This window comes from Colletotrichum scovillei (assembly GCF_011075155.1).
Source record: "Colletotrichum scovillei strain TJNH1 chromosome Unknown Contig00009, whole genome shotgun sequence".
In the NCBI taxonomy this organism is placed as follows: Eukaryota; Fungi; Ascomycota; class Sordariomycetes; order Glomerellales; family Glomerellaceae; genus Colletotrichum; species Colletotrichum scovillei.
In genome coordinates, this window is record NW_023336267.1 from 509,628 (window position 1) to 523,082 (window position 13,455).

General features: G+C 53.0%; 3 protein-coding genes across 3 annotated transcripts; 2 read left to right on the plus strand and 1 right to left on the minus strand.

Moving 5' to 3' along the window:
- Window positions 1-109: 109 nt before the first annotated feature.
- HER10_EVM0007271 (major facilitator superfamily transporter) lies at window positions 110-2,161 on the minus strand. The gene is made up of 2 exons (XM_035476830.1): window positions 916-2,161; window positions 110-834 (listed from the first exon to the last, which is right to left on the minus strand). The coding sequence occupies exons 1-2, from the start codon at window positions 1,952-1,954 to the stop codon at window positions 170-172; spliced, it is 1,704 nt and encodes a 567-aa protein (XP_035329585.1). The 5' UTR covers window positions 1,955-2,161; the 3' UTR covers window positions 110-169.
- A 2,229-nt stretch (window positions 2,162-4,390) lies between these two features.
- HER10_EVM0008483 (uncharacterized protein) lies at window positions 4,391-5,530 on the plus strand (the record flags this gene model as incomplete). The annotated part of the gene is made up of 2 exons (XM_035478001.1): window positions 4,391-5,108; window positions 5,238-5,530. 2 exons carry the CDS (start codon window positions 4,391-4,393, stop codon window positions 5,528-5,530), a joined length of 1,011 nt encoding a protein of 336 aa, XP_035329742.1.
- A 15-nt stretch (window positions 5,531-5,545) lies between these two features.
- On the plus strand, window positions 5,546-9,311 carry HER10_EVM0012139 (uncharacterized protein; the record flags this gene model as incomplete). The annotated part of the gene is made up of 3 exons (XM_035481540.1): window positions 5,546-6,557; window positions 6,693-8,415; window positions 8,555-9,311. The coding sequence occupies 3 exons, from the start codon at window positions 5,546-5,548 to the stop codon at window positions 9,309-9,311; spliced, it is 3,492 nt and encodes a 1,163-aa protein (XP_035330180.1).
- Window positions 9,312-13,455: the final 4,144 nt, after the last annotated feature.

Here is a 13,455-nt window from a genome sequence, read left to right on the forward strand (position 1 = left end):
GTCGCATTCAGTCCCTTATCAGTCAGTCACTTGGACCCGGACAATGACGTTCAAACACATTGACAATCGACATTACAATTTCTAGTCTAAGTAGAGCAGGGTTCTAAACCGGGTATCCTCTAAATCTCATGTAACCATTTCCTTCGTATCGTACAAGACAGTGAAAATCTCAGACAGCAACAGCAGCAGCACCACCCTTTCCCTCCTTCTTGACGCTCTTCCATTGCAGGCCCAGGCAGGCAACGAAAGCAGCACACGCGCAGGCAACAGTGACATAGAAGGTGTGCCTGAGTCCATCCATGTAGGCCTCGAGGACCACGTCAATGGCATCAGCACGCCCCATCTGCGTCAAGATGTTGCGGACTTGGTCAGCGCCGGCGTTGATGAAGATCTGGGGGTTGATATCCGGAGCGTTCTTGGTGACTCCGTTAATGAGACCCGTCTGGAACAGTGTCTGGGCGACGGCAATCATGATGGCGCCGCCAAAGGACTGGAAGAACTGCACGCAGGCCGTCGCGACGGGCACCTCCTCCTGGGGCAAGACCGTCTGGACGACGAGCACACCAATTTGGAAACCTGCGCCGATGCCGAGACCCGCGAGCACCTGGTATCCGAACCACTCGCGCATGGGCGTGTCGAGGTCAAAGGTGGTGATCATGCCTGAGCCAACGGCGAAGAGGACCAGAGATGGCAGGATGATGGCGCTGTAGTAGCCAACAATGGAGATCAGAGCGCCACTAGCAATGGATGCGACGACGGTGGCGAGGAGAAGGGGCAGAATCTTGATGCCGGCTTGGACGGCGCTGACTCCTTGGATTGCCTGGAAGTAGAGAGCTGCAATCTGTTAGTGTGATGGTTCTCAAATGTAGTTGATATAAAATCTCATGCAGAGATAGGAGTAAGGGAGGTACTTACACAGATAGTAGAGGAGCGGGAAGAATGCAGCACCAAAGAAGCAGGCAAACAGCATGGCGCAAACGACGTTGCGGTTCTTGAACAGCTTGGGAGGTAGCGTTCCCTTATCGCCCTGCCACAGCTGGATGCCAATAAAGACGATAATCATGAGCGCGAACCCAACAAAGAGTCCGATAATCTTGGAGCTGTTCCAGGGGTACTCGGCGCCACCCCACTGGAGAGCGAGAATGAGGCAGACGATGGCGGGCAGGAAGATGGCCGTTCCGATGAGGTCGAGCTGCATGATGCGCTTCATGAGAGAGTCCCCGTTCGGGTTGTTCTTCCGGCTGATGGTGAGGAGGAAGAAGATGAAGAGCATGGCAATGCCGCCGATGGGGAGGTTGATGTAGAAACACCACCGCCAGGTCGCCTTCTCGGTAAAGACACCACCCAGCAGAGGCCCAGCAACCGAAGCAACACCCCACATGCCCCCAATAAGACCGAATGCCAGGGGTCGCTTCTCGAGAGGCATGGTGTAACTAAGGATGACGATGGATCCGGAGAACAGACCCGCCGTACCAATACCAGCAATGGCGCGACCAACGATAAAGGCAGTGGAGGTTGGCGCAAGAGCGCAAACGAGGGAGCCGATCTCGAAGATGGCGATGGCAGTGAGGTAGGCGTACTTGATGCTAAAGAGCTTGTAGATTGTGCCGTACATTGGCTGCAGGGCCGTCGTGGTCAGGAGGTAGGATGCGCCATACCAGCCGATATCCTTGACGCTGCCGTACTCTGCTGTGATTGTGCCGAGGGCCGGGGCGATGATGGTCTGGTCGAGGGCGACGAGAAAAACGGCGAGGCAGAGGGAGATGAGGATGAGGACGACTTTGAGGCCGGATGGGTAGACGATGTCGTCGTCGCCGGTCGTGTGCGAGGGGCCCTGCTTCTCGTAGGTCTCGGGCATGTTGGGGTCATCGTGAACGTGGTGTTTCTCGGTGGAGATGGAGGGATCGGCTGAGGTGGTGTCACCGAGCTTCTCGTCGGGGTGTTTGGAGCCCATGGCGATGGTGTAGGTTGTGATGAAAACTCTTGTTGTCGTTGTTTTGCTCGAAGGCAGATTGGCTTGTACACTGGTTCAACCGGTGATGTCTATGTTCTTCGTAGCTGTAGAGTAGAGAGGTAGGGAAGACGTCGATATTATTCTTTTACAAACCTAACCTAAGGGTGAGGGAAGAAAGAAAGGGAAGGAGGACCCTGGATGATACAGAAGAGGCAAGAGACGCATGTGAAAAGGTGTGCGGCAGGCAGGGCAGGTTTTATGTATCCATCCGATGAGGCGGGCTGATACTCGCGCTTGCGAGGTAAGATCAGGTCAGGTAAGGTTAGGTACACTAGTAAATCATCCTGAATGACATCTGAGATCGTGAAATTTCTCAGCTGCAGCATCCCATCGGGTAAGACTGCACCATCGCAGACCCCAACCCGATTTGAACACTCGTAAGCCCCAGGGATGGCCCAGCCAAACGCCCAAGCTTCCCCCTGTTCAATGCATAGGTAAGGTAGTAAGACAAGGTATCTTTTCTTTGTGTGCTCCATACTTTGGATACACAGTTGTCATGTAAGGTAGGTAAGCAAAGTAGGTAAAACTACACTAGGTGGGATACCTTAGCGTGAGCTTGTCTGCGTTTGAGTGGGTGGGATGGGGAGGAGAGAATTGGGGAAACGAGTCACTCGGCCTAGACACGCTGCAAACTGTGGTCATCGAAATTGGCAAAAAAGAAGAAAATGTCCGAAGGAGGAACAGGAACGCCCTTCGTCACCATAGTTACGTGAGCTTCAATCGCGTGTGGTGTGTGTCAGTGCCGGAGGGAGGGCGGAGGGATATCGGGCCAGGGGCAGGGGTCACTCCGAGCACAAAGTCCTGGTAGTAGGTACCTATCCTCCCTACCTTATTTTACGGTTTACGACGGCTGCAGCAGACTCCATGTGGCAGTGGATCAAGAGTGCTACTGCGTAGACCACGGTCCATGGATGATGGATCTAAGAGAATCTAAAGACCGGAAAATCCAGACGAATTCCAGGAATTCCAGCCCAGTCGGTCGGCCCATCTCGGTGGTCGGAGGGAAAACTTGTCCGACTTACGCGGGGTGGGTCATCCACTGTAATTAGCGCCCGTGATTGGTTCAAATGTGAGCCGACGCCTTCGGCCCTCGCACTTTGATTTCATAAGCCAAAAAGCCTCTTTTTGGATTTACGACGTCAAGACTCCAAGCGCGCATCCAGCAAACCGCTCAGACCTTTGCTCATCTCCCGTCTCCTTGGTGCGCTACTCCCTAGCGGGCGCCGACCAACACCGCAAACACCTGGCTGCGGCTGAACCCATTCTTGCAGAGTTTGGTGTAGAGGCCCGTAGACCAAAGGCCCATAGACGGCTCCGAGAGTCACGGCGATCCTTGCACTTGCAGCTGCTGTACACAAGTGCTTAAGTTGACTCACACCGTGCGTTCGGCCGATGAATCGCTTGCGGCTCATAATCTGTCCGACCGCCGCGTCTCTGGTCCATTGATGATTCACGAAATGGGACTTTGGTCGGCCGTAGGACCGGACGGACCTGGGTGTCCTTCCTTCGTGGAACCGGACTCGACCAGGGTAAGCCGTGAGGTGATGGATTGCGCCGGGACTCTAGTCGTCTCCCCTGATGTGTAAGTTGTATTACATAACGCCTTCAACGCCGTTGCAGGTTGAGGTAAGGAACGGGACACGGCGACGGGAGGGGCCGTTACGACGGCCGGCCCCCACATGCCGGATGAGGCTATTCGGAAATCCCGGGCCCGACAAACTGTCAAGCACTCACTGGTATCTTATCTCTTATGTCTTGACTAGATTAACTACCGGAGTTGATTTCTCCGAGACTCTGGTTGCCTCGATGCTTGAGATGCATTACCTGATGCCTTTGATGCCGTTGCAGGTCATGGCCCAAGTGGTCAACACCGGCTAAGGTAATAAGTTTAGTCACAGCATTGAGGATCGCACATAATTTTCTCCGCATCAGACGTGTCGTTACACCAAATATCTCGCAACGATATCCTAAACATGAGAGACATCTAAGTCAGAGGTTTCTTGGTATTGTTGGTGCCTGGTGGTTTGGTGGGAAGGCCTCATTGCATCTCAGACTTGTAATCCGGCACTTATAAAAGGCCTCTTTTTCCTCTGGTGTAAGCTACCCCCAATCCTTCCCAGACATCTCTTCTCATCGCAATCAATTTCCGCGCGCACACTTTTATAAAAGCCTGCACTCCAGCCAATATCCCGCGCCAGCTTTCATAAAAGCAGAGAGCTCAGTGAGTAAATTACTTACATAAATCTCAAGCGGTGCCACTTCAGCTCATTCTGATTAACATTTGATGCGCATTGCAGACTTGAATATCACCATTACACCCGAGGCAGCAACCGCTCCGCAACCCCGACAGATCCCATACCGGTCCCAATCGCGAACATGGGTTCACATACCGGTGGCAAGCGCCGTTCCTCCGATGAGACTCCGACCACCGGCAAGTCTGATAGGATGAAGAAGCAGAAGACGAAGATGACCCACGATCATGAAGAGTTCGACACCGTGGATGACGGAGATATCACCATGCAAGGCACCGGAAATGACCATGAGAATGACAGCGAGTTCGAAGAGGCCGATGACATGGATGGCAGTGACTTTGACGACGAGATTGACAACGACCAATCTTTCAATCGCGGCGACATCGCTGGCAAGGACCATCCCGATGTGATCTTGGGCGTGATACCTGAATGGTCCCGTGTCTTGCCCGACTGGCCCTTCGGCCTCGCCCCGCCTGATAAATCCACCAAGGCTGCCAAGTTGCAGAAGAAGGAGCTGGAGGCGGCACAGCAATCAAAGAAATCGTGGTCTTTGGGCCTGCCTCCTAGTCACAAGTTCCGCTCAAAGGATTTCGTTTCCAAGGGTGTCTACAGCCTCCGTGACTATCCGCCGACTGGAAAGCTCGCTTTGAGCCGCGAGGCTCTCATCAAGGAGTATCACGACGCCGGCAACAACACTGCTAAGCGCCCGGTCGCGAATATGTTGCCGGGTGCGCGCGTCCTCATGGAAACCAACACCTACACCAATTCCCGCGGGAACTTCCTCCGCCCGTACCTTCGATTCAGAGAGACCTATGACTTACACGAGTTCTTGGAGACAGGTGGTAAGTAGATTTTCCCTGAGGTGGCGCCGTTTGAGTTTTATAAAACCCCATTTTCGTCACTTCTCCAAGTCTCAAGCGATACCACTTTGTGTCGCTCGCAGTATGTGGTCAGTTGCTGACAAGACCAAGTTTCTCGCGTCCTCCAACACTTTCATTACCCGTGGATCAAATCATACGCTCGCAAGCTCAAGGCCGAAGGCAAGGATCCGCTGAACGCCAAGGGATTCTTCAAGCCGCCGCAACAGCCCCGCAAGAACAACATCTTCCAGGAGATCTTGAGGCTCGATTCGGAGGAAACGCATCAGACCCTTCAAAACAAGTCCGTCGAGGCATATCCCAGCCTGGTAGTGATGAGAATGCCGGAGTTTGCGTTCTCGAAGAAGAGCTTCATGGAGCCCATCGATTATGACAAAGTTGACTAGGAACTCAGCTTTGTCATGGCGATGTGGGCCGTCATGATACACTTCCCGAACATCTTCAAGGAGTGGAAGGGTAATAAGAATGCGCCAGCTCTGTCCAAGGACAATGAACACTTTGCGTGGGGATATTCCCACGAGGACTGGACCAGAGCATATTACACGGTGTCGATGTTCTTATATCGTCGCCGCACCCATGAACCCATGTCATGGGACAAGCGGGCAGCTAGGGTCCCAGAAGATGTGAGCTGGGCGGGCTACTACAATGCAGAAGAGGCCGCGGTGGAAGAGTCTGAAGCTCTCACCTACGACAGCATGATGGCACTGACATCGCTCAGCCTAGAGGAGCTCGTCGCACCGGCGGATTACACTTCCGATCAAGGCTCCGATGAGGACACCGAGGAAGAACGGCACGTGAGATTCCAGAACGACCTGGAGAGAATGAGCATGCAGGACGAGCTGGACCACTACAATAAGATCTACTCGCCGGCACTCGCCGATGCCGAAGCAGAGACCCTCCGTCGGTCCATCCGGGCCGACCAGCAGCATCTGATATTGGGGATGTTTCGGCCAGCCCGGAAAACCACCTCCACGATCAACGAGAAGGCCGCAGCGCTTCGTAGGAGCGAGCTTACGAAAGTCGAACTAGACTTCCTCTTGGATGTTGCGGAAACCATCGCCAATGAGAAAGAGTATGAACGCGCTGGCGAAACCCTCGCGAAGGACACACGCCTGCTTGCGATTTCAAAAGGGGAGGGTGACGAGGCAATCCGACATGCGTTGGCAGCAGAACGCAACACGCCGGCCTACGATGCCGCTGAAGTGCACAATCCCGGCGGCGCCCTGCAATTTGATCCCGACGCCGTGGGGCTCGCGGAGTCCCGCCGCCTCATGGGCGAGAATCTTCCCCAAGACAACGACTTGATAAGAATCGTGTCGGAGCTTCTGGTTGCTCCTAAGGGAGCAACATGGAATAATTGCCCACTCTCACCCGATCAGCCCGATTCCTGTCTCAAGCCGCATCAAATCATCGGTAAGTCTATAAACTGTTGCTGTTTGAGCTTTGCAGAAGCCCCCTTTGTCCTTCCTTTGAAGCTCAAGCGGCGCCGCTTCGCCTTCCTCTTCCGACTTGGATTGCTTTTGCCGAGCCCGCGACTAACCTCTATAGACATCGCATGGCTCCTCGCTCAGCTCTCGCACCCGGTTCGCGCCGCCATTCTCGCCAACGAATGCGATACTGGCAAGACAGCCACGGCTTTATTCGCCCTAGCGGAGGCGATTGCCCGGCACAAGGCGACTAAGAAGAATGACCCGTCAGCAACCTACAAGCCCTCGGCGATCGTTGTGCCCGCCTCCATGCTAGACCAAACGTATTCGGTGATCGTGGACAAGTTCTACCACTTGTTCCGAGTCCACGTGTTTTACCAGGAGAGGCATACGGCGCCCAGGAACCGCCAAAAGAACACAATTGGCTCCCAAGAAGACTTTGTGGCGCTCATGCAGAGGTTCAAGTCGGAAGAGGCGAAGCCGGAGACGGCGAACAACATCATTCTGATGACTTACACGGCCAACAACTGTCGCTTGATCCCGAGTGATCATCAGTCTCAAGTTAACGTCTACGGCGAAGAGTCGGATCAGGTTGAGGAGGAAGTCGCCGCGAAGTTTGAAGACGACTTTGGGAACTCCAACGAGCAGAACACCAGCAGCGGAAAGTCATCGCGCAGCCGGGACGGTCGAAGAACGAGAAACGCGCACTTTGACCTCCCGTGTGAGGTTGACCTCTTCGGATTCATTGCCGACGAGGGCCACATCATGAGGAAGCCTCACTCGCTACCGTGGATCATCTGCGCAAAGTTTAAAAAGGAGTTCTTTTGGCTCTTGACTGCTACGCCGACGGTCAGTGGAATTCGTGACTTACACGGATATCTGTTGGCATTCTGGGAGAATGCCTTTGGATGCAGATCAGCACCTGCTAACTCAGACTCTGCCCTTGAGATCATCTATACCGACCAGTTCATTGAAGCTTTCAAAAAGCGTGACCACAGGGAGATGGCTCGATTAGGCGTTCAGTTCAACACGCTCGTGACAACGACCGAGGAGGCCTTCGCACAGGCGAAGGAAGGTGGCGACATGGGTTACTCACTGAGTACATTCCAGGAGGATAGACGCAAAGACTACCGCGCGGCAATGGAAAACGGAATCCCGATTTACCTCTTGAATCCCCAGAACTTCCTGCGCCATGGAAGGAATACGAAGTGGAGTGTCGAGTTCACCTCGACGGCCGTCAAACATGCCCTGGCCATGTGCCAGGTCCGGAGAGGGATGTTGACGCCAATCACCCTACCCGACGGCTCGCAGACCTGCCTAGGAGAGGATATGCCGCCCTGCGACGTCCAGACCATCGAGCTAGCGCATGAAAGCCGAGGAGATGTCAAGTCCTTGGAGAAGTTTATCAGCAGATACACAAATGATATGTTGCTGCAACCCGTGAGCAGCCTCACTTCTACCGAGGGCGGGGCCGAGGAGATCAACGACCACACCACATCTCGCATCAACATCGCAGCGATGCGGAACGCGTCGCTCGTCAGTACGAATCTCTGCTTTGCGGCGTTGAGTGACCCTTCGAGGCGCCTGGCGCCAGCAACAATGGACGGCTCCGCTGCCGCAAAGATGAACGACGTAATCCCCATGGATGCCACCTACTGCCTGCAGTACTATTACCTTGCTACCCGAATCGACTTGCATTATGCATGTCCGAGAGACACCGTTACCCTTGCTCGGTACGCCATCTCCAGGTCACCTAAAATGGCTTGGTGCTTCAAGTACGCCTTCGAGCTCTCCAACAAGGGCGAGCGATGCCTGTTCTACACTATTAGCCCGTTGACCGCTATGTAAGTCCATTTCCCACCCAAGTGACGCCGGTTGACTTTGATAAATCTTTCTTTTTCGGAGCATTTTTTATCAGTCTCAAGTGGCGTCACTTCAGCCCAGATCGCTTTCCTACAACGGCACCCACTAATAAGACAATAGGATACTGAGCGCCGTACTCACTTTGTGCGGTATTGAAACTCTATACGTCCGCTCCACTCATACCCAGACTGAACGCGACCGGATGCTTGCGGATTTCAACGATCCCAACTCTACAGTGCGTGCATTGGTGACTTCTCCTCTACTGGCCGCGTCTGGCGTCAATTATCACAATGCCTGCCACAACGGCGTGGTGGTGGAGAACTGCCCAAACTTTGGCCTACAATGCCAAGTAATCGGCCGCCTCTGGCGCCCTGGTCAGGAAGAGAAAGTGCACTGGAAGCTGCTGCAAACACAGAAATCTCTGGACCCGTGGATCGAGACGCGGAACCTCGGGGCATACGCGAGCAACGCGGAGGCGGAGGCTGCCATTGACGACCGTATCCAAGGCCCTCTCCGTACAATCTGTGCGTTCGAGATCCTGCGGTTCTACATCGGCGCCGGCTACAACTACTATCCGCGCTGCTGGCGACCATGGAATCTCTTGACAAGCGACGAGGTCCGGGAAGAGGGCATACTGTTGTCGGCGGTCGCGCAGTGGCTCATGGCGCACCCCGAGGACGCAGGAGACGCTGTCCCGATGATCGAAATCGCTAAGCGGTGGAATAAGTCTATGCCGATGACGCGTGACATCATGGTCGGCGCAGCTCGGGAGCTCGGCCATCAGGACTATGTCAAATTCAACTGGTTCGCCGCGATGGACCCAAGCCTGGGCGACCCAGAAGAGAGAGCCGAGCTCTTCAAGGTTCTGGGTATCTAGCACCAGAATTCCGATGAAGAAGAACAAGGGAGAATCGGCAGATATTGATTGACAACATCTTCGGCGATGACGGACCGTGATGAGCTCGTTAGTTTGAGGCAGATGGAATCGGGCTGGGTTTCGCTTTTCTCTTTTGGCTGTCTGCTTTAAGACGCGGATTTGACATGAAATCAATCCGCGTGGAACGGGTTTGGATCTCCCACTAGGGGAGTCGCCCCAGTTTGTACATTATAGTGGTATTCTGGCCTAGGCCCAGTACACAGTCGCATCTCGATTCTCTCTGCCCTTTCTCTTCTTGCGTGACAGGCCGCCGTCTGAGATTCTCAAAAGCCTTTCTTATCACCTGGAGAGAACTTGAATGCTGTCATTCCCTCCGTTTCGCCTCGTGAGCAACTGACAAGGAGCCGTTTATCGCGAATGTCACGAATGGAAGCAGGATGGCGTGACGTGCAATGAGGCTATTTGGAAGTCCTGAAACCGGCAACCTATCAAAAACCCGCTATAGCTTTCTCAAATATATATGATAGTTTGCTCTACCCCCGTTGATCTCATTTTCCAATTGTTCGGGCCGTCCGAAGGGGAAATTTCGTGGCAGCGTGCCCCTCGGCAAGAAAGAGCGACGGAATGTAAGTCAACCAGAGCCCTCTACTTACACAACCCCTTTACTTATACGTATTCTAAAAGGATTTATAAGGCACATCTAATTTATACTTATTCTTATTGTTCTTATTATTCTTTATAGAATATACTTAGAATAACGTAAAGTAGTAATAAGCAAGAAGGTAAGAGAGTTAAGAGAGGATTATCTTATAAACCTTTTTATATATGACCTCTACGCTACGTTATGAAGGTTCTCTTCTCGAAGGTCTATAGCTTGGTACATAACAACGCCTTCCCCTACTTTCCTCCCGCCCGCAAAAGACCACGGAAATGTGCCCATAGGCACGGCGGTTTATCACTACTACCACTACAACCCGAAAAGCACTCCGGCTCCCAGTATGCCACTAACATGCACCTTCATCTCCCCCAAACCATCCAGCACCCGGCTTGCATGGTGATTAAAATCACCAAGAAAACAATCGGCACCGCGGTTGCAACCATTTGCCTCTTCTAGAGGCGGTCCTGGTGATTTCTCCGGCAAAGGTCTAGCCGGCAGAGCACAACGGCTCCGGTCAGAACGTATCTTATGACCAGTGCTACAGAGAGCACTTGAAAACCAGCCCTTGTAGGCCCTTCTGGTTCCGTCTCAGCGACACTGCTGCTGCTGTTGCTCCTGAGCGGCGCCAATGGCGGGCTCGTCCGGGGGACCCTCCGTCTGCTGCTGCTGCTGCTGCTGTTGGTGCGAGCCGTATTGCTCCCAATGGCTACCGGGATTCTTGAGGTGTCTTGGGGTCATCCTCGAGGTGGAGATTGGGGACTGGGCGGTACAGGGCCGGTGGTAGTGGTGGTGCTGCGAGCACGAAACGTTGAATAGGGATGGCCCTTTCGGGCCTCGGCGATGGGGAGAAATGGTTCTTGGGGTGCCATCTTATTTAGCTTGAAGTTTGAGTGTTGAATATGTGACTGGTCATCGGCTTGGAGAGGAGGGATTTTGTTAATAGGTCGAATAGGCGCCCTCTTGCGGGTTGATAAGTAGGGAGTAGTGGCTGTTGTCCGGCCATTGTATCGCCTCGAGTATTCCGATTGCAATATGCACGGGACTCTTGGTAGTACTGTAAGGAGGGAAGAAAAGACGTCGAAGAAGTATATTCAGCTTTTGGATTGGTTGTTGGCTTGGAGAGAAGAGGTTATGTTGACACAAGGAGGAGCATACCGGGGCTCTGATAGACAAGCTTTTGTTTGCATGAGCTCGGGGTCCTCTTGCCTACTTGAGATGAACGGGCGTTATACTTTGGCAGGAGAGAGTCGTACGGAAGGTCCCTTGCCTAAGGCGAGAGGAAGGAAGAGGGCATGGCTTTATGAGCGGAATTCACGATCAAGAAGGGAAGTTGAAGCTCTTATTCCGTAATCTTTAGCGCGTCTTGACAAAAGTCGAAGAGGCTTTCGAGATGGAAGGGAACATCACTGGAAGGTAAGGCAAGTAAGGAAGAATTCCAGGTGGTCGAGACTCTTCCAGCGCGAAAATTGAGATACGCCTGGGAGGCGCTATGGTCTATCTGTCTTGATCATTAAGGGGAAGGTGGTCTTGAGAGAACGTACGTGACGGCAAGTACCATACTGTCGTATTCTGAGGCAGATGTAGCAGCGATATCAGGCACAGGGTCAGTATCTGGTCTCTTGCTGACTGTGTATTGCCATGGTAAGGCAGGTAGTGCGTGACTCACGATGGAGGACTTTCCTCCAAGACGTGACTTCCCCCTGAACCATCCAGGTTTCCACCGGATTCGAATACACAACCTGAATAACCACACAACAAGCCTTCATATACCCCTCTGTGGCCATTCCTGTCACCAGCCAGCAGGCGCCCGTCTAGGTCGACGGGTCAGGTCAAACTGGCTGGGTGGTGGAGTGGTTAATGGTCAACAATCAATTCGCCAACCAGCCTACTCGACGACAGGCTCAGCGCATACCCGAGTTCGAATCCCAGCTTGAGCACCAAAATTTCCCAGCATGAGCACCAAGAGATGTAGCCCCCAAATCGGCACCGAGGGGGTGAACTCTTTTGTCAGTCAGAATGACTTTTCTGATATTAGCCGTGCCAGGATCAATCAGTATGACCTCCACAAGCGTTACTGATTCGAGCTTACATCCGTGGCAGTCATTCATACCTCACAGGAACTCATACCAGATGGGTGAATTCAAATGCCAATTGCGCGTGCTATGACTCAAGACTAAACAGCGTTACGCCGCCATAATATTGATATGTGATGCGATTCCAGCCTTGAGATACAGTATCTCTACCGCAGACTTTGCTTTCTTTGGCAGGCATGTATCTTGATCAAATTGAGCGCCCTACCCATAATCAGCCTCGATCGGGAGTCCAAGGATTACCTCGAAGCTTCTCTTGACATGCTTCATCTTTCCGCCATCCTCGTGAGGTAATCGTAGTGAGAAGCCGCAATCAGGCTCTCCCCGTCTGTGCCTTTCTCTCACTCTCGTCCGGTTCATCCCAAGCGTATGTTGAGTGAAACCCGTCCCACCAGTTCCGGCGAATCACACCGCTCTCGAGATAGGCTCTGTAATTGAAATGCGATGCCCACTTCGCATCGTTCACGTCCTCACCCTTTCCAAGATTCTTATATGAAATAAGCCGTACAATTCGGCTTTTCTCTACATCCCTCCATTCGTACGTGTAGTTGGTGTAACAAAAGGCACAGGCATTCATCCTCTCGTTGCCTAATGAGAGCTGTGGCTCCACAGCCGGATTCCAGATATCGCGTATCCTCATCAGATCATCGCGTGCTAGGAGTTGGCCGTAGATCGCGGCCTCCTTAGGGTCGGTAGGATACTGCATATTCTGCTGGAATATGAAAGGATAAACCGCTTCCCAGTCCACATGCCCGCAACATGGGGTGAGATTGTTCCAAGCCAATATTTGGTAAAGGTAATGGACGTCATCCTTGTCCGCGGAAAGGTCCGTAACGGTCTTGACGATCAGTTCGCCGTCTTTGGAAGCACGGCAGGTCATGGTTTGTACAACCTCTGCCTTTTCATTCTCGTGTCCATAAGAAGTAGGCAACTCGACTAGATACAATTGATCGACATCATACGGGCTCTCTTTAGAACGCCTATAAGCCTCAGTATTCTTGAACAAGTTGAAGTGATAAGAACGGTGAAGATAGGGCGATAGCAGCCTCTGTCGCGGATTTGCGGGTTCCTGACGACAGGGGCGATTATACTCTCTGTCGTTGGCGCTTTTGCTGCTGGGCCAGGATAGATCAGGGTCATGGAAGATCTGACAGGGCCTGCAGAGGATGTTGCCAATCTCGTCCTCGCTGACGTCCCTCTCTAGCAACGACAGCAGCTCGAGCTTCTTATGAGACGGTAGGCTCAGCAGCCAGTTGTCATGTCCGAACATGGCCCACATTCTCTTGCTCGTCAGAGATAGGACTGCGCGGTCGACTATGGTGAGATAAGCGGAGATGCCGAGGAGTAACCCGGTTGGCATGACTTGATCGAGGCCTGGACCTTGGTATGCGTCTTT